This window comes from Caretta caretta, chromosome 5 (genome assembly GCF_965140235.1).
Source record: "Caretta caretta isolate rCarCar2 chromosome 5, rCarCar1.hap1, whole genome shotgun sequence".
In the NCBI taxonomy this organism is placed as follows: Eukaryota; Metazoa; Chordata; order Testudines; family Cheloniidae; genus Caretta; species Caretta caretta.
Genome location: NC_134210.1, coordinates 28118705 through 28142681, shown reverse-complemented (window position 1 = coordinate 28142681; position 23977 = coordinate 28118705). Strand labels below are relative to the sequence as shown.

General features: G+C 40.3%; 1 protein-coding gene across 3 annotated transcripts in view; it reads left to right on the top strand.

Annotated features, from left to right (window-relative positions):
- RICTOR (RPTOR independent companion of MTOR complex 2) overlaps positions 1-23977 on the top strand; it is a 187585-nt gene that overhangs the window by 126335 nt on the left and 37273 nt on the right. For all 3 annotated transcript variants that reach the window (XM_048849236.2, XM_048849237.2, XM_075128447.1), the window contains 12 exons: positions 357-457; positions 5286-5448; positions 6281-6382; positions 8280-8326; positions 10856-10991; positions 11615-11814; positions 13862-13988; positions 18072-18236; positions 18628-18704; positions 18801-18879; positions 19953-20062; positions 20171-20258. In XM_048849236.2, coding sequence (XP_048705193.1) covers positions 357-457; positions 5286-5448; positions 6281-6382; positions 8280-8326; positions 10856-10991; positions 11615-11814; positions 13862-13988; positions 18072-18236; positions 18628-18704; positions 18801-18879; positions 19953-20062; positions 20171-20258 — 1395 coding nt within the window. The remainder of the gene's footprint in view (positions 1-356; positions 458-5285; positions 5449-6280; positions 6383-8279; positions 8327-10855; positions 10992-11614; positions 11815-13861; positions 13989-18071; positions 18237-18627; positions 18705-18800; positions 18880-19952; positions 20063-20170; positions 20259-23977) is intronic.

The following is a 23977-nucleotide window of genomic DNA, read 5'->3' as shown; positions in this document are numbered from 1 at the left end:
CGGTTTAATTTGATTGTAAAACCACAAGTTAACAGGAGACTTCAGAGGCAAGTGCAGTCTCTAGAACTATTTTAAATGCCTTTTAACAAATGTGGTATATTTCAAAGTTGTCTTTTTAGTAAAAAAGGGTTATTATAACAGGAATCTCTAATCATGTATAAGAAAGTGTTCTAACATAGAGCTGTCTTATATGAAAAGAGTAAATGGAGCCATATTGTATCATTGTTTTGCATAGGAAAGTTCTGTTAAAGTCTGTGGGATTTTTGTGTGCTGATTGCTTGTGGAATATGGCCAAAAAAGTGTAATACTGATGAATAGCTGGACCTAGTTTTTAATAACAAATGTATCTCTTTCAGGCAAACACAATCCTTCCTCATTCACATAGCCATCACTTGCACTGCTTACCAACGCTAATGAATATGGCAGCATCATTTGATATCCTGAAGGAGAAAAGACTGTAAGCATATTACGTTGTACTAAGATACTGAGAATGTGTGAACATATTCAATATATATTTATTACAGTAAAAACTGCTGTTTTTTAACAAGTGTGCATACATAAATGTGTTTTGACCCTTACTGGATTTATGTCTGTCGTTATGAATGGTTAGTACATATATGCAGTACAGGTAAATATTGTTTCAGTGTACAGTGTATAAGTTCCAAGTTGCAATATAGTGACCATAATTAATTCTGAAATTAAGACAGAATTGGAAGAAAGATTTTGATATGAGCAAGTTTGTCATATCAAAATTACTTTGCATCAGGTATTAAAAGAATTATTTTTGAGGCAGTTCATATTACTAAGAAGAGATCTTATTATTAATAATAATAATAATGTAAATTAATATCTAACCAACAGTATGAACCACATTACTTGAGGTGTGTTCTGAATTTTGTCTCCTTTAACTCTAGCTATATTAATTAGTAATTTATCAAATTTATGAAGCATTAATAGGAAAACTGAAGAGCAATGTTAGACTTTGTCTGAAAACTCAGGAACTAGAAATGAAAATGCTCAGTCTCAGAAAGATGGACTGTCCAAGAGACTGTGATTTAAAAAACCCAGAGAAATAGCTTCTATCTTCTGCTACAGCTTCTTTTGTTTGAGGCTTCTACTAATTTTCAAAATGTTTCTTATACTGTAGGTCTGTTTAAACATGAGGTGCAAACAAAGCAGAAGCTTCAAACAATTACCACTGCATTTGATGGAGCAGACATACTGTATTTGCTAGTAGTTACACACCAATCATAGTTTTTTGTCTGGCACTGTCACAATAATGAAATGAGAGCTATATACCAGCAATACTGACGAAAACTAAATTTCTATAAAAGCCATTTATTCCTCACAGTAAATATGAAAGAAGAAAATTAATTAAATGTTTACGATTTTTTACTGAAATTTCACTTTTTTGCAGTTCAATTTCAGAAGAGTGAATTTTTGCATTTGGGGCAGAAGTCAGATTAATTTTATTTATTCCAAATTTCTATAAATTGCCTAACCATAACTCTAGGTGCTTTTACTTTATTGAGTATGCTTAAGTATTGTCCTCTACAAAGCTAAACAATTTTGTAGTAAATTGTGCAAAATATTGTTGTCATTATTTGCGATGACTCAGGTTATTCTCAGTATTATTTTTGATCTGGCTTTTCAAATTTGTATCTGGTGGTGATAAAACCAGGAAAGAAATTCCTTGATATTTTACTTTCTCTGTTGTGCTTTTAATGATAATCACTGAATTATTTTTAAACTACTGTTGTAAAATTTCTGGTGCTTTGTTGATGGTTGTAGGTGGTATCATAAATACTAAAAATAATAAAGATTTCTGTGACTACACCTCTACCCCCATATAACACGGTCCTCGGGAGATGACAAATCTCACCGTTTCACAGGTGAGACCGCGTTATATCGAACTTGCTTTAGCCCCCCCGTTCCTCGTTCCCTGACCGCCCCCACCAGAGACCCCTGTCCCTAATCACCCCCAGGACCCCACCCCCCTACCCAACCCCCCTGCTCCCTGTCCCCTGACTGCTCCAACCCCATCCACGCCCCTTGCCCCCTGACAGGCGCTCACCGGCAGTGGCGGGAAGCAGAGCAACGCTGCCCCAGCCCGCTCCACTCCGCCACCTCCCAGCCGCAGCACTCCGCCTCCCGCCTGTGGGGAGATTGGGGAAAGGCCACCACCCACCCCCCGCACTCACCTGCTGCAGCCCTCTCCACTTTCCTTGTCCCAGTCCCGTGTCGCTGAGGGGGGTTGGGGAAAGGTCCTCTGCGGCGGGAAGCGGAGCAGAGCAGGCTGGGGCCGGGCTGCTCCGCTTCCGCCACTGCTGGTGAGTGCGGGAGGGATCCCTCCCCCGAGTGACAAGGTTGGGGCCGGGCCAAGGGAAGCGGAGCTGGCTGCTCCCAGCCCCCCGCTAATGCCACAGGGCACTCTGGGATTGTGGGGCCCCCAAAAGTGCCCCCCCACAGCTCCTGCCTCCCAGACCCTGGTGGGGCGGGGGGAAGCCCCTGGCTGCCCCAGAGACCCTCTGCCCCTTATCCAACCCCTCAGGCCTGGCCTGGCACCCTTAACACGCTGCTCAGAGCAGCGTGTCAGAGCTTTACCGCATTATATGCGAACCCGTGTTATATCGGGGTAGAGGTGTATTTCCAAGGTGTTATTGAAAAGCTTGAGTACAATTTGGCAAGAATGTTAACTCTTAACTAAGTTGTACATATTGGGGGTGAGGGGGGATTCTTTTTTATGTGGTTATAATTCTGCCTATATTTCTTTTGCATTGCGAGAGTAGTTAGTATGAAGAAAGCCATAGAAAGTCTTAGTGGTGACACATTTGTGAAAGTGTAAGTATTACATGTCTAAAAATTCTGCTGAAAGTGTAAAAAAAAAAAAAAAATCCACAAAATGGTTTTAATATAAATGTTGGCATATTAAAAGAAGTGGTGAAATTCTAATTTTAATCTGTTAACATTGGACTTAAGTGGATGCCAGGGAAGGAATAGAAGAACTGTAGCAATAACTGGTAACGTTCACACTTGGTTAGGACAGTGGGTGAGGAAAGGAACTGAAGAGTAGAAATGGCACGCCTCCCTCCACACTGGTTTGACTTCCCTTTAGATTACAATTTTTCTGCTTCTTGGCCCCTCTGAAAATAATTCAAAGGGTCGAAGGAGTCCTTAGCCACTTAACTCCATTTCTCCCTACCTGTCTCTACTGAAGAAATGTAGTCTTAGGGTATGTCTACACTATGAAATTAGGTCGAATTTATAGAAGTTGTTTCTTTAGAAATCGGTTTTATATATTCGAGTGTGTGTGTCACCACAGAAAATGCTCTAAGTGCATTAAGTGCATTAACTAGACGGAGTGCTTTCACAGTACCGAGGCAAGCGTCGACTTCCGGAGCGTTGCACTGTGGGTAGCTATCCCACAGTTCCCGCAGTCTCCGCTGCCCATTGGAATTCTGGGTTGAGATCCCAATGCCTGATGGGGCTAAAACATTGTCGCGGGTGGTTCTGGGTACATATCGTCAGGCCCCCGTTCCCTCCCTCCCTCCGTGAAAGCAGCTGCAGACAATCGTTTCGCGCCTTTTTTCTTGAGTTACCTGTGCAGACTCCATACCACGGCAAGCATGGAGCTCGCTCAGGTAACTGTCACCGTATGTCTCCTGGGTGCTGGCAGAGGTGGTACTGCATTGCTACACGGCTGCAGCAACCCATTGCCTTGTGGCAGCAGACGGTACAATAGGACTGGTAGCCGTCATCGTCATATCCGAGGTGCTCCTGGCCACATCATCGTCGTCGTCCCCAAAACCTGCTTCTGTGTTGCCTCCATCTCCATTGAAGGAGTCAAACAACACGGCTGGGGTAGTGGTGGCTGAACCCCCTAAAATGGCATGCAGCTCATCATAGAAGCGGCATGTTTGGGGCTCTGACCTGGAGCGGCTGTTCGCCTCTCTGGGTTTCTGGTAGGCTTGCCTCAGCTCCTTAAGTTTCATGCGGCACTGCTTTGGGTCCCTGTTATGGCCTCTGTCCTTCATGCCCTGGGAGATTTTGACAAAGGCTTTGGCATTTCGAAAACTGGAACGGAGTTCTGATAGCACGGATTCCTCTCCCCATACAGCGATCAGATCCCGTACCTCCCGTTCAGTCCATGCTGGAGCTCTTTTGCGATTCTGGGACTCTATCATGGTCACCTCTGCTGATGAGCTCTGCATGGTCACCTGCAGCTTGCCACACTGGCCAAACAGGAAATGAGATACAAAAGTTCGCGGTTCTTTTCCTGTCTACCTGGCCAGTGCATCTGAGTTGAGAGCGCTGTTCAGAGCGGTCACAATGGAGCACTCTGGGATAGCTCCCAGAGGTCAATACCGTCGAATTGTGTCCACAGTACCCCAAATTTGACCCGGCAGGGCCGATTTAAGCGCTAATCCACTTGTCAGGGGTGGAGTAAGGAAATCGATTTTAAGAACCCTTTAAGTCAAAATGAAGGGCTTCATCGTGTGGACGGGTGCAGGTTTACATCGATTTAACGCTGCTAAATTCGACCTAAAGTCCTAGTGTAGACCAGGGCTTACTGATATTGCATCTGTTATATCTGGGGACCCTGACCCTGTCTGCATTGTCTTGATCTAGGAGTTCCAAAGTTACAAGTTGTGAGTGTAGTTATCCATCAAATAACACATGTATTAAAAATTGTTTTAAAAAAAAAAAAAGGGGGTACATGAAAATATCTCCCAAGTAGGGAACAGTGTATATCCAAGTATTACATCCATATCTACAAGTGCTGGTATTCGTAGGATTTCTGTACTTTTTAAAAACACACGCACACAAGCTCCCAAACCATCCTTTTCAAGCATTTGTAAGCTTGTAATTAATGCACACCATTAGGTCTTATCTCTAGGCAAGTGGTATGTCTCTGTAGTTCAGTGTTAAAGTTTATGATGAATATTTGATTTCATAAGCTATTTGATGTCTGATGCTAGTTTGATTAACTCCTGAATGGCCTATGTCCTGGTTTCCCCTGGTTTCCTATCGCTAAGATTATCAAAACTAATTTCTCACTGAAGGTACAAGATTGGAGAGTATAAATCTGTTGGAACTTGCTCCTTCTAGAATTATAAGACAACAGTAATTTTACTCATCCTTTTTGAATTCAGAATGTGATTTTTTCATTGACAACGTCTTGGTTGACCCAGGCTTATTTAATACAAGACTTAGCAATAGTGGCCTGTGTTTATTGTAATAAAATCAGTTAAACAGTGATAAATATCAATATTTTTCCCTACTAGACGAGCCAGCGCAGCGCTAAATTGCTTAAAACGCTTTCATGAGATGAAGAAACGAGGACCTAAACCTTACAGCCTCCATTTAGATCATATTGTTCAGAAGGCAATCTCAACACACCAAAAAAGGGATCAATACCGTGTGCAGAAAGATATCTTTGTTTTAAAGGTATCTTGATTAACCATTTAACTGATAGTAAGCTTAATGTTAAATTTAAGAGACTCTGACGTTAATTTATGTTGTGATTTTTTTAAACCATTCTCCAGAAATGCTGGGTGGTTTTTTTTTGTTTTTTTTTTTAATATCACGATTTCTGTTTGGGGTTTTTTTGTTTGTTTGTTTGATTTTAACCCACGATCCTTTATGCACTTTCTCTTCAGCAGCCAGACCATTTTAGGGATATTGTGAGGTTTGCTTCTAACTTTAATAAAATAAATGTAATTGCCTCTTTCGCACATGAAATTTTTAACTCTAATAAAAATGAACATATTTGACTTACAGAACTAGAAGGCATTCTGAAAATCTAATTTACTTTTTGCTTTTTATGCTGTCTGCTACTTTGCAAACCTACTGCTAAGATGCAACAGACTACTTTTTCTAAGCTTTGGCAATGAAACTAAACTAGTTCTCTTTAATTTCAAGACTAGTTTTTAGTCAGTTTCACTTTTAGACTGTCATTGCGGCACCAGAATGCTGCAGTTTGAGTTGTATACACACATGATAGGTTTTTGCAAAAAAGTAGGAAATGCTTTTCATTGGAATTTATCTTCAGTTTCAAAAATGTAGTATAAATTAATTTGAGGTTTAGACTTTATAATGCTTATTTCACTGCTGATAGTGTAACCTTGTTTGATGTAGAATGCTGTTAAGCATTAGTACAGTTGCAATATAATCAACAACAGTTCATTAAACGATTGTAGATTTGATCATAAGCATTTTTATGTTAGGATAATTTGCAGCAAAGAAACTTCCTATTTTCACTTCTTTTCTAATATTCTAGGATACAGAAGAAGCACTTGTAATGAATCTTAGAGATAGTCAAGTACTTCATCATAAAGAGAACCTTGAGTGGAATTGGAATCTGATAGGGACCATACTGAAGGTGAGCAAAGAAAATTCATAATAGTGGTTTTATGAAATAGATTGAAAAAATAATTGTCTTATTTCTTATGTGAGCTTAAAGTTTATAGTATTAGAAGAGAGCTATAAGTAGACACTTCTGAAATCTTCTAATAGAAGTAGGTTCCTGTTTGTTTTTTTTCACCAGGAGTGTTTGTATACTCTGGTATTTCTGCTTTTCAAAATGACTTCTAGTTTTTCTATTCAGTTGTCTTATTCTGAATTGAAAAACAAGAATTGCATTTGGTAGACCACTAAGGTTTCTCCTCATAAAATTGGAGAAATTAGATAATAAAAAACTGCTAAGCCATCTGGTTAATTTTCCTGCCAATGGAGGATTTTCCATACAATATATTTTTTTAGTGCTTTGTCAAACTAAATTTTAAATGTTTCAAAGAATGAAGCTTCAGATCCTCCAAAATGAAATCCCATTTTGTTTTCTGCTTGTATTTTTACCTGTTTAGATGCCGTTTTATTATCTCTCAGTATTCACTGGTGTTTTTAAGTTAGTACCTCAAATATGAATTATTTGGTATTTACCCATTTTAGATTATTAATAAAAACCCAATTTAGCACATATCCCTGCAACTCCCCACCTAAATACCATTCTTCAAATTCGCATTGGCTATTATCCATTACCCTTAGGCGAAAGGTCTCAGATATTTCTGTCAGTGACATTGCTCGTATTCAGAACTATTCAAATGATCATGCAGCACCATGAAATGCTTTGCTAAAATAAAGTGTTCTCCTTAACACTAATGTTAAATTCTATTTAATGCTAATGAGGAGGGAGTGACAGGGAAATAGAATAGACAGCTGTGCACTGTTGACTTTAAAAATCACATTTATCTGATAATTTTTTACTGCTAGTATTACAAATCATTCATAGGATTGCTATAACTGAAAGAGTAGAATTTTTTTTCTTTATTTTTTGTTAGCTGTTAACTTTGTGCTGTTCAAACTTAGTGAAAAGTGATACTGACTACATAATCTGTTGCCCTACTTCTCGTGTATTAGCATGATGATATTGCTCTCATGCCTTGCCTAGGCAGGAGGGACAGTGTTCATGTGTGTGTTTTTTTCCCGAAGACCTTGCAAGAGGGTATTTATTTGTAACAATAAAAGTACAGATGACTGTGAAGAGACAACAGGAAAGAATGAGCACAAAGGGGAAGTGGTGGTTCAAGGTGGGGTGGGCTCAGGCATGCTTTGTGGTGTTCATGGGCCTGGCCGAAAGATCCTTATAAACATCAACTGGGGAGCAGAGAAATTCTTATTAAAATACTGTTTAATAGGTGCAGTATCAAAATATTGAATTTATTCAAACTTATTAATTTTGATTAATACAAACAATTCACGTAGCCCGTGTTCCTCTAAAATGCCTGTTTTTAAAGTTGCTGTTTATTTATAGATAAGAAAAATAAGCAGACTTTGTTTTCAATATTTTGAAATTTTATTCACTGGAATTTTGTACACAGACACAAATGGCCCACTCCTGTCAACCCCAACTCCTCACCAGAGAGAAAATGGGCTTTTCCATAAAAAATAAATAAATACACAAATTTTTAAAAAATGTTTCTAGACTTGATAACCATTAGTTTTATATTTATAAACAGCCAGAACCATGAGTGAGTAACTATGTTCAACTGTGAAGCTAATTGAAAGAAAATAAAGATGTGATGACACTTTAATTGTTACTGGAATGAAATCATTCTTCAGAGGTTTCTTTAGATTCTTTCATGCACAAAGAGAATAACTAATGAGAAATTTTTAAATAGTAACTGAAGCATCTGTGTCCATATAGAAGGGAAGAAATTTTACTGAATAACTCAAGAGTGATGTACAAGTCTTACATAATGCCATATCTGCTCTTTTTCTAGTGGCCAAATGTAAATCTAAGGAACTATAAAGATGAACAGTTGCACAGGTATGTAAAACTTATTTAGACTTCCCGTGTGGGGGGGGGGGCGGTGTTTGAAATATTTCAATCAGCTATTCCTTGGAAATGCAACATTTCTAAATTCTACTCTGTATATTTGCTGTGAAAATGAAAATTAGGCAATTAAGTTGTAAAGCTTAAATATAAGGAGCCATTTATGTATGCTAAGAGTTATTTTCTGTGCAAATATTTTTAATATATTTATCCCCTAAAACAGGAGTATATCAAATAGCCAAACACTCTTCATTACATTTTAAACCTCAAAAGATTATATTTCTTCAATTTAGTGTTTGGTGGCAACATTTTGAGAAACATTCCTGAGTAAAGCAAACCTGGTCACTCAGCTGGTACCAAAAAATAAAACAAAAGGGTGAATATTTAAAAAAAAAAAAAGGGGGGGGGCAACAATTTGAAATCAAATGTAGGTGTTTTTTAAGAACTAAAAACTCTTAACAGTGCTTTTCATCTGCATTTGTAATCTTTGGAACAAGGGCATTTTTCTTTTCTCACTTCTACTCCCAGCTTCAAGTGTTAGTAAATATCTTTGGGATGTCATTCATAATGTAGACCTTAGACATTGATCTGAATAAACAATCTTTTAGTTTTCCCTCATTTTGCTGCCATGACAAGATATTTTTGTGTAGACTTATGAGGAAAACCTTCTGCTAAGATACAACCTTAAGGACTACACTTTGACCTCTGAATTTCTTTTAGTAAAAATAATCAGTCTACTTTGTAATGTAAATGTAAAAATGGATTGCTACCCTTTACATTCTGTTCTAAACCTGAGTGGTGGTGTCATGATAATCATAATGGCCACAATCTAACTGTATTCCTCTTTCCTCGTGACCCTTTCATACACACACAATACAAAAGTAATTGCTAACTGGTAATACGTGATACAGGAGTATTTTCCAGATTCACTAATTTGTAATAACACTCTTTTCAAAGGAATGTCTACTATTCTGTGTAACTGTTTCGTACATTGTACTGTATTCATTCATTGTTCAGTGGATGAGTGATTTTTTAATGCTCAATAAATTGTGAAAAGCGAGGACACTTTATTATAAAACTTATTTCTGCACTTGCAGAATTGCAAACCGCTATCTCCATGCTTTTACTCTAACTCTTGGTTGCAATTAACATAGATTAAAAAAAAACCAACCTCTGCAGTCTTGGATGACTCAGAGCTATGAACTGTTAACTGGATCATTCTCAAAAGTTGTTGACACCAAAACACTTTTTTTTTTTCTTCAGGCTTTATATTCTCCGTTGTATAAATACACAACTTGTGCTGTGTGTTAGTGCATTTAGTCTAATGTATGTTGTGAAAATCTTATGACTATTAAAGTAATCAAAATGGCTCTTAAAAATGATTAAATCATAATTGTGGTGTTCAAGTTATTGCTAGCCTTACTTAATCTTTGAGAGATGCACATAAACATAATCCATAAGAATGTTTAATTATGACTTATGTTCGCTCACATGCTCTCATTATAGGTTGGTTGTTGTGTGAAAATATAAAACAGCCTGGAGAGGACTCCTCAGGAATTTCTCTGCCCTGTGTTTTGTCAGTTAGACTTGGACAGAGGCCTGTTCTCTCATTCCTGCTGTAACAACAATAAAAAAAAATCAGTGTTTGTAGAGAGAGTCATAGATACCCCTTAAAAAGCATTCTGTGTTCTCTTATACTAAATGAGTAGTGATTTATGGAAAATATTAATATATATTTTAATTACAAACTTAGGGCCCCACTGCTGCAATCCTGAATTGGTTCCACCTGAATCAGTGTAGCTTTGCACTGAGACACTTATAGGGCTTCATATTTGATCATTAGTAATGCCCGAGATCTGTTTAAACTGTCAAAACAAGAAGTATCACTTTGGGAAAATATGGGGTGACATTCGTAGAAGGCATGTATTTTTCTTGAAGACAAACACATACTAGCCACTATGTGGTCTGACTTCTCTTAGGAATACATAACAAATACCAGGACACATTAATTTTTTTAAAAATCTGCCAAGAGAAGAATAGTTTAATACAGGAAGTGGGTCACTCTTCTAGACAGACAGATGGGAGTAATCTCCAAATTTTCCACAGGAGAAATGTTACAGAAGAGATTATAATTGAATTAACTTGTTTTATTGCCTGCTTTTGTTGTTCACTGTTAAAAAAAAAAAAAAAAAAAAAAAGTTCCTCTTGATAACTTGAATTTTTTGTTTATCTTATATTGTGGCATTCCCAAAAGGCATAGAAAAGAACTTTTGTGACTCTTCACATGGTCACATCTCTGAAATTGTTCTCTTGATATACTTGTTATTTGGGCTGCCTGATCTTTGTTTCTGCAGACTACAATTTTAGTAATTTGGGGATAAATCTACTTGGTACCCATCACCCTAACTCCTCACATACAAAATATCCCTTTCATGACCACATGTTCATATAAATTATTTCTTGCAGCACAGTAAGAATTTTTTAGGGTAATCAATTAATTCTTCTCATTTTAATCTTAATTAGGTTTGTCCGACGACTGCTGTATTTTTACAAGCCTAGCAGTAAGTTGTATGCCAACCTGGATCTGGATTATGCCAAGTCTAAGCAACTCACTGTTGTGGGTTGCCAGTTTGCTGAATTTCTTCTTGAATCTGAAGAGGTGAGAAATGATTTCAGCTACAAGATATAAGAAAAAATGACAGTTCTCTGTGCTAGACAAGCAAAATCTTAATTTTAATAATGAGCTTTGCAAGAAAACTTTAGGGTTTTAAAATTTAAAAAGACCATCTTGGCAAGTCTAATTAGAATCCTGTGGCACGCTGGCCAGCAGATATAGAAGTGCCTCAGTACTGTGGGGATTTGTTTATTAAAAAGGAGTGGGTTTTGTGATGTTTTTTAAAGTAGAAATGGGTTTTGTGGGATGTTCCCTGGCCTCTTGTTCAATACCAGAGATGTATCCCTATTATCATGCTCAAATTCCTTTCCTTCAACTATACTAAAATATTTTACTTTGTCTTTACTCAGGGGACTTTTCATAACTGTCATACTTCATATGTCAAAATTGGTACAGAGCTCCCCCTGAAACCAAACAGTCTTTTTATATTTGCCTTTAGCTTTTTTCATGTAGTTAAACTGTTTGCGCTAGTTAACATTTTTATTTTATCATTTTGATGTAAGTGCATTCTGAAAAATTTAAATCAATACATATTAGTAAACATAAACCAACTAAAGCTGTTCATTACCAGTAATAAATGAAAATATCTTTTTACTTCTTTTGGGTAGGATGGACAAGGCTATCTGGAGGAATTGGTAAAAGATATTGTGCATTGGCTGAACTCTTCCTCTGGAATGAAACCAGAACGCAGTCTTCAGAACAATGGGTTACTAAGCACCCTTAGTCAGCACTACTTTCTGTTTTTTGGTACACTCTCCTGTCACCCTCATGGAGTGAAAATGCTTGAAAAATGCAATGTGTTTCAGTGGTGAGTGTTTGTATTTACTTCAGTTTGTAATATGCTGTGGGTAACATGTACAATCCATATAAAAACTGCAAATAGTAAATAAAGATCTATGTCCAACAAAACGAAAAACCTCCCAAATCTCACTGGGTTCTCCAACCTTTTCAGAAAAAGCCCTGTAATACAGATGGATTTTGTAGAATGGCCTTTTTTTCCATGCATGTCTGACTGACAAAAACATCTTGGTGACTGCATCAGGGAGACTGTTTCTGTCTACACACTAAAAATAACGAGGAGTCCTTGTGGCACCTTAGAGACTGACAAATTTATTTGTGCATAAGCTTTCATGGGTTAGAACCCACTTCATCAAGTGCATGGAGTGAAAATACAGGAGCAGGTATAAATACATGAAAGGATGGGGGTTGCTTTACCAAGTGTGAGGAGAGTCTAACGAGATAAATCAATTAACAGCAGGATACCAAGGGAGGCAAAATAACTTTTGAAGTGGTATGAGAGTGGCCCATTACAGACAGTTGACAAGAATGTGTGAGTAATAATAGGGAGAAATCAGTATTGGGGAAATTAAGTTTAGGTTTTGTAATGACCCAACCACTCCCAGCCTCTATTCAGGCCTAGACTGTTGGTATCCAGTTTGCAAATTGGTTCCAGTTCTGCAGCTTCATGTTGGAGTCTGTTTTTGCAGATTTTAGTTGAAGAATTGTCACTTTTAGGTCTGTTACTGAGTGACCAGAGAGATTGAAGTGTTCTCCTACTGGTTTTTGAACGTTATGATTCCTGATGTCAGATTTGTATCCATTTATTCTTTTGCGTGGAGACTGTGCGGTTTGGCCAATGTACATGGCAGAGGCGCATTGCTGGCACATGATGGCATATATCAAGTTGGTAGATATGCAGGTGAATGAGCTGTTGATGGTGTGGCTGATGTGGTTAGGTCCTGTGATGGTGTCTCTTGAATAGATATGTGGACAGAGTTGGCACCAGGGTTTGTAGCAGGGTTTGGTTCCTGGGTTGGTGTTTTCGTTGTGTGGTGTATAGTTGCTGGTGAGTATTTGCTTCAGGTTGGGAGGCTGTCTGTAAGCGAGGACTGGCCTGTCTCCCAAGGTCTGTGAGAGTAAGGGATCGTCCTTCAGGATAGGTTGTAGATCCTTGATGATGCGTTGGAGAGGTTTTAGTTGGGGACAGTAGGTGACGGTTAGTGGTGTCCTGTTACTTTCTTTGTTGGGCCTGTCTTGTAGTAGGTGACTTCTCGGTTCCCTTCTGGCTCTGTCAATCTGTTTCTTCACTTCACCAGGTGGGTATTGCTGTTTTAAGAATGCTTGATAGAGATTCTGTATGTGTTTGTCTCTGTCTGAGGGATTGGGGCAAATGCGGTTGTATCTTAGAGCTTGGCTATAGACAATGGATCATGTGATGTGGTCTGGATGAAAGCTGGAGGCATGTAGCTAAGTATAGCGGTCAGTAGGTTTCCGGTTACCCGCATGGCCCCTAAGTATGCCAACATTATTGTGGCTGACTTAGAACAACGCTTCGTCAGCTCTCATCCCCTTACCCCCCCCCACTTTACTTGTGCTACATTGATGACATCTTCATCATCTGGACCCATGGGAAGGAGACCCTTGAGGAATTCCTCCAAGATTTCAATGATTTCCACCCCACCATCAACCTCAGCCTGGACTAGTCCACACAAGAGGTCCACTTCCTAGACACTACAGTGCTAATAAGCGATGGTCACATAAACACCACCCTATACCGGAAACCTACTGTACTTACCTACATGCCTCCAGCTTTCATCCAGACCACTCTGAAACCTATCTACGCACTGGAAATATGAGAAAAAGGCGGTCAGCATGTATTGTCAAATATCATGCTAATGTTTCTTAAGCAGCCAGTATCAGATTAACATTTGTCCTTACCTTAATTTTGACTCAACACATTATGTTGAATGGTAAAAATGATAATTAGCAAGGTGGTGTATATATTATGTGTACATGCATAAAATAATAAAGTTTAAAGTGGATTCCAACTAATACTTTCTTTCAACTTTTTTCAGTCTTCTTAATCTCTGCTCCTTGAAGAACCAAGATCACTTACTAAAACTGACAGTTTCTAGTTTGGATTACAGCAGAGATGGGTTAGCAAGAGTGATCCTTTCCAAAATTTTAACTGCATCTACTGATGTAAGTGTAATTAATCAAGCACCCTGCTTGTCAATATTTATTATTAAATATTTTATTTCTTTTGTTGTTTAATTTAGTAAGCTAAAACTGGTTAATTTAAAATGTCATATGTTCATTCATTAAAACAGGCTTTCATTTTTTCTTTTTTATGTAACACACTCTCCTAGCATACCACAGAAAACTTTTTAAAATATAACGTGGGCCTCATGTATTCTGTGATACTGTTAACTGCACAACTTGCCATAGAGTCCATTCCTTGCCACCTAATTGGACTCGAGAATTTAAGCTTTTATTTAATAGTTTCTAGCCCTCAGGTTTGAGGGAGCTGATGGTGGAGGGGAAATGTTCTTAAATGCATGAACCAAATATAAACCAATGCCAAGTTATCTTCTTGATGAATAACTGGAAGGCCTGATCTTCACTAGGAGAAAGTTGGATTTTTAATGTTAGCTAACGCATGTTAAAATCCTAGTGAAAACAAGTTTTAACACATGAGCTGATAGAAGTAAATCTTAGAAAGATGCGTAGGGGAAGGCGTGATTGCAGAGTGAGAGAAGGATACAAAAATTGGCATTAACACTGGAACTGCTGGAGTGAAGGAGGTGAGTGGGATTATATAGGCTAAGGAAAGAAGCCTACTGGATCCTCAAGAAAAGAGCAAGAAGTTTAGGTTGATATCGTAGACAAGTAGCGACCAGTGGAGGGATTCAATTTGAGTGATGTCAAAAAGGATAAATAAAGTTGAGACTTGCCCAAGAAAGTCATTGTATACCTTGTTTGCAGTATTGTAGCCATGTTGGTCCCAGGATGTTAGCGAGACAAGGTGGGTGAGGTAATATCTTCTATTGGATCAACTTACGTTGGTAAAAGATACAAACTTTTGAGCTGTTCTTCAGAAGAAGAGCTGTGTGCAACTTGAAAGCTTGTCTCTTTCCCCAACAGAAGTTGGTCCAATAAAAGATATTACTTCACCCACCTTGTCTCAGTGATATACCTTGGTGAGAACAGCTCTTCTGTAGACTGGAGAGGACAAAATTAAGTGCCAAGAGGGAGTTAGGGGATGGGAAGTCAGACAGTTACTATAAATGCCCTGTATTTCTTTGAGGCTGGCAAATATTGAAGGATTTCTGTATGCGAAGGTGAGAGGTTGAGGGTAAGGGAGGTGGGTGGTTGAGAGTGGGGACTAGGAAGTTTGTGTCAAGATGGCAGTTTGAAAGTGGACAGTAAGACCTTGGACTGGAATTCATATTCTTTAAAGAAATCGAGTACTTGTGGCACCTTAGAGACTAACCAATTTATTTGAGCATGAGCTTTCGTGAGCTACAGCTCACTTCATCGGATGCATACCGTGGAAACTGCAGAAGACATTATATACACAGAGACCATGAAACAATACCTCCTCCCACCCCACTGTCCTGCTGGTAATAGCTTATCTAAAGTGATCATCAAGTTGGGCCATTTCCAGCACAAATCCAGGTTTTCTCACCCTCCGCTCCCCCCACACACAAACTCACTCTCCTGCTGGCAATAGCTCATCCAAACTGACCACTCTCCTTACAATGTGAATGATAACCAACAACCACATACTACACAACAGAACCACTAACCCAGGAACCTATCCTTGCAACAAAGCCCGTTGCCAACTGTGCCCACATATCTATTGAGGGGACACCATCAAAGGGCCTAATGACATCAGCCACACCATCAGAGGCTCGTTCACCTGCACATCCACCAATGTGATATATGCCATCATGTGCCAGCAATGCCCCTCTGCCATGTACATTGGTCAAACTGGACAATCTCTACGTAAAAGAATAAATGGACACGAATCAGATGTCAAGAATTATAACATTCATAAACCAGTCGGAGAACACTTCAATCTCTCTGGTCATGCAATCACAGACATGAAGGTCGCTATCTTAAAACAAAAAAACTTCAAATCCAGACTCCAGCAAGAAACTGCTGAATTGGAATTCATTTGCAAATTGGATACTATTAATTTAGGCTTAAATAGAGACTGGGAGTGGCTAAGTCATTATGCAAGGTAGCCTATTTCCCCTTGTTTTTTTCTACCTCCCCCCGACGTTTTGGTTAAACTTGGATTTATGCTGGAAATGGCCCACCTTGATTATCATGCACATTGTAAGGAGAGTGGTCAGTTTGGATGAGCTATTGCCAGCAGGAGAGCGAGTTTGTGTGTGTGTGGGGGGGGGGGTGAGAGAACCTGGATTTGTGCCGGAAATGGCCCACCTTGATTATCATACACATTTTAAAGAGAGTGGTCACTTTGGATGGGCTATTACCAGCAGGAGAGAGAGTTTGTGTGTGGGGGGGCGGAGGGTGAGAAAACCTGGATTTGTGCTGGAAATGGCCCAACTTGATGATCACTTTAGATAAGCTATTACCAGCAGGAGAGTGGGGTGGGAGGAGGTATTGTTTCATGGTCTCTGTGTATATAATGTCTTCTGCAGTTTCCACAGTATGCATCCGATGAAGTGAGCTGTAGCTCACGAAAGCTCATGCTCAAATAAATTGGTCAGTCTCTAAGGTGCCACAAATACTCCTTTTCTTTTTGCGAATACAGACTAACACGGTTGTTACTCTGAAACCTTTAAAGAAATCGTGATGATAGAAACTCTTGGATTTCATGCTTCTCCCACCGTGAGATAGGGAGGAACTCCATGAGGTCTAAGTTTGTGGTGTGGGAGGAGGGGGAGACTTGGAGGGCAGGGGTTACCCTTGTGTTGAGCAAAGCCAGATAATCAAGGAATTTTTGTAGTTCCGCTTTTGCTCTCCCCAGAACCCTCATCCTACACCATCATTTGGCTTGTCTTCACTAGACTTCTTGTCTAAAATTAATTGATTGCCAGCTAACTAGCTATTTAATGCATGTAAAAGTTAGTCCGCAACTCTCCTAGGGATAAGCTTAAGCTAAACAACAAATGTTTGTAGCCTAGGTTGAGCCTACCTGGCTCCACTTTTCCTCAGAGCTTTCCCCAGTAGCAATAGTGAAATTGACTTGATAGTTACCAGTTTTCATTGCTGCCCACAGGGTTCTGAGTACAGTAGAACCTCAGTTACGAACACCTTGGGAATGGAGGTTGTTCATAACTCAGCAAAACATTATGGTGGTTCTTTCAAAAGTTTTCTATTGTACATTGACTTAATACAGCTTGGAAACTTTAATATGTAGAAGAAAAATGCTGCTTTTAACCATCTTAATTTAAACAAAACAAGCACAGAAACTGTTTCCTTATCTTGTCAAATCTTTTTTTTAAAACTTTCCCTTTATTTTTTTTAGTAATTTACGTTTAACACAGTACTGTACTGCATTTGCTTTTTTTGGTCTCTGCTGTTGTCTGGTTGTGTACTTCCGGTTCCAAATGAGGTGTGTGGTTGACTGGTCAGTTCGTAACTCTGGCATTCGTAACTCTGAGGTTCTACTGTAGCAGCAATGGACCAATGTCTTGTTCATTTCACTCTGCTACTTAGGAAAGCTGCAAGTAGCAACATAAGCATTGGAGTTGTCTGGCTTGGGAAAACCGCACTGAATTTGTTCACATTTAGAAGGTTATCTTCACAACTTAAGCAACATATTGTAAGAGATCTTAAATTCTTCAAAAATTGATAGTATAAATCGCTTCAGGTACCAGGGCCAGCTTTCCCACTCATCAGAGAAAAGTAGATTTTTCAAATCATTGCTGCAGGTAGAGCATAGAAGCTGTCCTGTATGAAATAGTGCTGGCAATTCACAAGGCAGCACTTATAACTGTACTGACAATTTTCTACACCGTGCCAAAGACAGTGGACTGTTAGATGGTATTGGCTTTCAGATGAGACAAGTGAGACTTGTCCTGACCAGATAACTTGTGGTCATGGAAAAAATAATTACATCACACTTTCTGTAAGAGAAAAACATGTAGACAGTTGTAATTCTAGTAACACATGCAAAACAATGTGTAAACTGCACTTATTTGCTGTGTAACATTATGATGGAAGTGCACTGCTTTTGAATATGAAAAATCCATTTAATATTTAACTACTGTATATTCTCTCTTGCAAATTTTTTTTTTCCTTTTGCAGAGCTGCAGGTTATATGCAACAAAACATTTACGAGTATTGTTGAGGGCCAATGTAGAATTCTTTAGTAACTGGGGGATTGAATTACTGGTGACCCAGCTGCATGATAAAAATAAAACCATATCTTCTGAAGCACTTGATATCTTAGATGAGGCGTGTGAAGATAAGGTGAGCATCATTAGTCTACAGCAATAACTTAAGAATGTATGTAGAAAAATTATATTTTCTTTCTTTAAAAAATTAAATCAAATTTCCTTTTTTGATAATTACACTTTGCAGAGTGTTTTAATTTGCCTGCTACAGAGTGCCTATATAATGAATATTAGTGAACTACAATAGCATATATTGTAGGACATTTTTGTGATGTTGATTACTCTCTGTCATATACTTTCAATTTCACGTGCTTCTGGGTGGTTATCACTGCTATTGTAATTTTCATTCTTAAAGGTGCTCAGAGCTTCTATATAGATATTTCTTATTCTAAATAAATAGTTGTCTTTTTAATTTAAATGGCTTACATAAATTCAGGATTTTAAAATAAGTTTTTCTTCTCTTTTAGGCCAATCTTCATGCCCTTATCCAGATGAAACCTGCTCTCTCCCATCTTGGAGACAAAGGGTTGCTTTTGCTTCTAAGGTAGGTGTTACATGCATCTTTTCATTTCAGAAAAACGTTCATACTCAAAGTGGTTTGTTAGAGATGGACTATTCATTGTCTGTTGTTACTTTACAGATTTCTGTCCATTCCAAAGGGGTTTTCCTATCTAAATGAGAGAGGTTATGTAACAAAACAAATGGAGAAATGGCAAAAGGTAATTCTAATTATTTTTAAAGGAGGGACGATGTGAATATAGTCATTTAGAAGCTTGGAAGGAATTCACAGTTGTACAATATTAATGTCAGGACATTCTGTTGCTTCAATGATTAAGGGTTTGTGAGTCTTTCTAGTGAAACATCCTGTTATTAGGGACTCTTCACTCCATTGTGTGAATACTGTCTTGTCTTATTAAGAGCATGTTGATGAGATTTTTGATGATATAAAATTAACAAAAAAACCCTCCAACATTTGGCAACAGTTCCCTTTTCCCCAAATGTACACAACTACATGACAGATTAGATGCTTTAGAAGAGTGGTGGGTCTGCTGAGTTGTCAGCAGAAGGTGGTGCATAATACCTTCTCTGGGAGAGAGAATTTCTTTTACAAAGAATTGCCTTTTTTCCAAATGGCTACTGGCTCTAATGGTTACCAAAGAAAGTGAAGCTTAGGTGGTCTAATGAAGATGTTGACACACTATTCTGTTAGAAAGTGAACAGGAACACTCAGACTCACTGACAACAATGGAGAGATAGGTACCCGAGGGCAGCTTCTTGCTTCAGTACACTGAGAGCCATTGGAGATGACCGCCATTTTGAAAGAGGGCAGTTCTTGGAATTCTCTATAGTAGGTCCATAATTCTTCAGCCTCTGTTGATGGAGAAAATTAGTTATTAAAATAAGTCTGTCTTTCCATTAATCCTACAAAAAATATTCAAATATAGCCTACACACAAGATTTCAGTGTTTAAACTAAAAGCTTGAATTATCTCTTGTCCTTTTAGGATTATTTGAGAGAAAAAGTGCTATATCAGGTGCTAATTCTCTTAGCATCCATTTTTTAACTAATTTTGTCCCCTAAAGTAGTTGGGGAGATTCACTGTAAATTTTCAGAAAATTCATTCTGTACTCTAAGTGCTGTAATTACTGCACTAGCTGAAAAACTCAACCTTGATTATAGTCAGAAATAGTTTCTCCATAATACGGTAGTATATTGTAAGTACTAGAAACATTTGTTGACGGTCATATTATCAACAAGGTGATAGGCTCTATATTTTAATTTTCCTTTTTAGGAGTACAATTTAAAATATGTTGAATTAATTGAAGAACAACTTAATGAAGCACTTACCACTTACCGTAAACCTATTGATGGCGATAACTATGTTCGTCGGAGCAACCAAAGGTAACTTCTGTTACACGTAAACTTGTTTTAAGAAAGACATGAATTGTGATTGCTTTTTAAAATGTCATAATTATTGCCATCTAAACAGATCATCTCTCTTTCTACCAGATTACAGCGGCCACATGTCTACCTGCCAGTTCACCTTTATGGCCAACTGGTGCACCACAAAACAGGCTGTCATTTGTTGGAAGTTCAGGTGAGGACATTGACTATAGATAAATTAAAAGTAGGGCTGTCAATTAATTCCAGATAACTCACACGATTAACTCAAAAAAAATTAATCACGATTAATCATGGTTGTAATCGCATTGTTAAACAATAGAATACTAATTGAAATTTATTAAATATTTTTCGATGTTTTTCTACATTTTAAAATGTATTGATTTCAATTACAACACAGAATACAAAGTGTACACTGCTCACTCTATTTTTTATTACAAATATTTGCACTGAAAAATGATAAAAGAAACCGTGTTTTTCAGTTCACCTCATACAAGTACTGTAGTGCAATTTCTTTGTTGTGAAAGTGTAACTTACAACTGTAGATTTTTTTTTTTTTGCTCCATAACTGCACTCAAAAAAATTTTTAGAGCCTACAAGTCCACAGAGCCCTACTTCTTGTTCAGCCAATTGCTAAGACAAACAAGTTTGTTTATGTTTAGGGGAGATAATGCTGCCCACTTCTTATTTACATTGTCACTGATAAGTGAGAACATGTTCCCATGGGTCTTTTGCAGCCAGCGTCACAAGCTATGCTAAACATTCGTATGCCCCTTCATGCTTCAACCACCATTCCAGAAAGAAACAGACTGAGTGGTCTTGTAGGCTCTAAAGTTTTACATTCTTTTTCGAGTGCTTGCTCATGTGTATTCCACAGTAGGTGTGCGTGCGCGCCATGTACACCCGTGCCGGTTTTTCCCTTAGCAGTACCCATGGGGGGGAGCAGCACTGCGACCCCTGGAGTGGTGCCTCTATATCGCGCTATAAGGAGAGCCGTGAGCTCCCCCCACCCTCAGTTCCTTCTTGCCGCCAGTGAAGGTGCGTCAGAACGTCTTGCTCCAGCGTTGCTGCAGCCTTTCCAGTTGATCTTAGTGGTACCTTTAGCTAGTGTTGTTAGCTCGTAGAAAGTAGTTTCTCAGTTGTTAGAGTGGCCCACTGCATGCCCTGTGTCCCAGGCTTCAAGTCGTGCAACTCCTGTCACCGTTCCATGCCAAAGAGCGATCCACATGCTGAGTGTCTCTGCTGCTTAGCGAAACTCACGTGAGTGAATGCTGTAAGATCAGCAGGTCTTTCAAGCCGCGAACTAAGAAGGAGAGACCCATCAGGCTTCACGCTCTCCTCATGGAATTGGCACTCGCTCCAACTCCGGCACACCGTGCGGACTCAGCACCAGGCGCCGCATCGTTGGTGCGCAGCGAAGCCCCCTCCACCAGTCGGCACCGTTCCCCTTCCAAGAAATAAAGGAAGAGGTCGACCTCGCAGCAGCGCTGAGAGAATGAAGGGTGAGAGGCTGGTCCCATGTTGGACAGCCCTCGGTTCCCCCCCTCCCCCCGAGCTCGAAACCTCTGACTCGTGCTGAGCGGAGTAGCCTGGCAGCGTCGACACACACCTCTCCCGCAGTCAGGATGCCGTCAACGCCAGAGGCTCTACAGGCCGCATGAGACATTCTGAGCTTGCTGGTGCCTGGGGCGCTGCCAGTGGCGGGCCCTTGGTCCCTAGGCAAACCACCTCTCAGCACTCGACAGGCCTCCCCAGAACGTCGCAGCTCTCACCCTGAAGACCACTCTCTGCCTCGTTCAGTGCGCAGCAACCGGTCCACTCGCAGCTCGTGTCCATCACCCTCGACGCCAACCAGGGTTCCATCTGGGCAGGAGTCCCCGGGTCCCTCCACGCCACGCAGCAGCAGACGCAGGCACCGAGATAGGTGTCAAAGGCGCTCTTCTTCACGACGCAGCTATCATATCTGGTCTCTGTGTGACTGAGGCTTCCGCTCTGTCAGGCATCACACACGGGGCTCCTGCCGCGTGTCACCACCACCGCAGGTCCAGGCGCCGAAGCGAGTCTTGGGACAGTACTTCCGGCAGGTACCTGTCTCGACATTGAGGTCTTGGTCCCATGGAAGACAGCATCATAGGCACCGCTGCTCCTACGGTACCGTTCGGTCGGTGGTGGCTTCGGCCTCAGCACTCAGCCACTCCTCGCTGGGTCGTACTGCCCGACCAGATAGTGCCACTGGGCCTGCAGCATGGACAGTGGCAAGGGGCCCCATGGCAGGGACAATGGTGTCAATGGGCACCGTGGCCGCCGATGCCCACCCAGCCTGGAACCTGCTCGGTGGCCGGGGCGTCTGAGGCCTCGTCGGCCTCGCTATCTAGGCAGAGGGACAAGTTGACAGGTCATGAGTCGTCGGCTCTGCGCCTGGACTCCGACCTGGGGGTTGATCCCCCGGCACCGGCTGAGGCCCACAGCCCTGTGCCGGCCTCCTTTCCTGCACCAGATAACACCATCACGGCACCACCGCCCTCTGCTCCACAGGAAAACTTCAGGCCTCATCAAGACCTGCTAAAGCAGGTGGCGTCGAGCCTCCAGTTGCAGGCCGAGGAGATGGAGGGCCTGTCCAATTCCTTCTTTAATGTACTGTCCTCCTCGGTGCCGGGCCATGTGGCTTTACCCCTTCACCAAGGAATAGCCAACATCTCCAACGCCTTGTGGCTAACTCTTGCCTCTCTGGCCCTGATTTCCAAGAAGGCTGAGAGGAAGTATTTCATGCCGGCCAAGAACCATGAATACCTCTACTCTCACCCGGCACCTAACTCTCTGGTGGTGGAATCTGTGAACCACTGGGAGCAGCAGAGCCAGCCCTCGCCCACCCCCAAGAATAAAGAGGCCAGGAGACTAGACTCTTTTGGTTGAAAACTTTACTTCTCTTTGAGTTTCCAGTGTTAGGGGGCTTATTCCTTCACCCACTTACTTCCCTGGTCCTTCTCGCATGAACAGAGAGCAACAATACCCGAAGTCCAAAGGTGCAAACAATTCGATGTTTATTGGGGTGAACTTCCGGCAAGCATGATTCCAGTTTCCTTCCTTAGTGTCCTCCTTCCCAGCTCTGACACCACAGAGCCTTAGACCTGTGTCCCTGTTCCCATTCCTGCCCTTAGCCAAACATGATTCCAACTTTCTTACTCCCATTCCCTGTTCCCATTTCCCCCTTTAGCAAAACATGATTCCAATTTTCTTACCCCCATTCCCTGCTCCCATTTTCCTCACCCACATGCCCATGCCCACCCCCACCCACACCCTTCCTCATTGACTATAGATTATATAGTAAAACTTGAGTTCTGCTTAGCTATACCTTAACCAATCATTTTCCTGAAATTTAACTAACCAATCCTAACATATTGTAACATGATTATGTAACCAATTATATCCCACCACCTTAATTAGTTTACACCCAGCAAAATTAATTATACAGCAGACAGGAACAATCACAGAACCAGACAGAGATTATACAGACAAACAATAGCAAAGTGGGAACTATAATGACAAAACAATACAGAAGTGAGGATTTCACATCCCAGCTATTGATAAGTGAGTTCTTGCCAGACAGGATGCTATCAAACTAAGTTTCCTTTTACATTTTCTAGGCACTTCCCTTTCTCTGGAGGTGATAGGAATACAATCCTGTCCTGATAATGCCTAACAGCCCAATAGCACCTTATTTCAGTGTGACTAGTTTGGAATGTGAGGATGTGACTGTTCGCTTCCCAGCTTATGGCTGCCTCTGCTGCTTAGCCAAAGGCCTTAGCCTAAGAACAGGGCCTCAGACTGTCACAGTAAGAGAAGGCCCTTACACCGGCAGACAGTGATTTCTTTCTTTTATACCTCTAGAACTAGCCAAGCGATAAGAATACACCT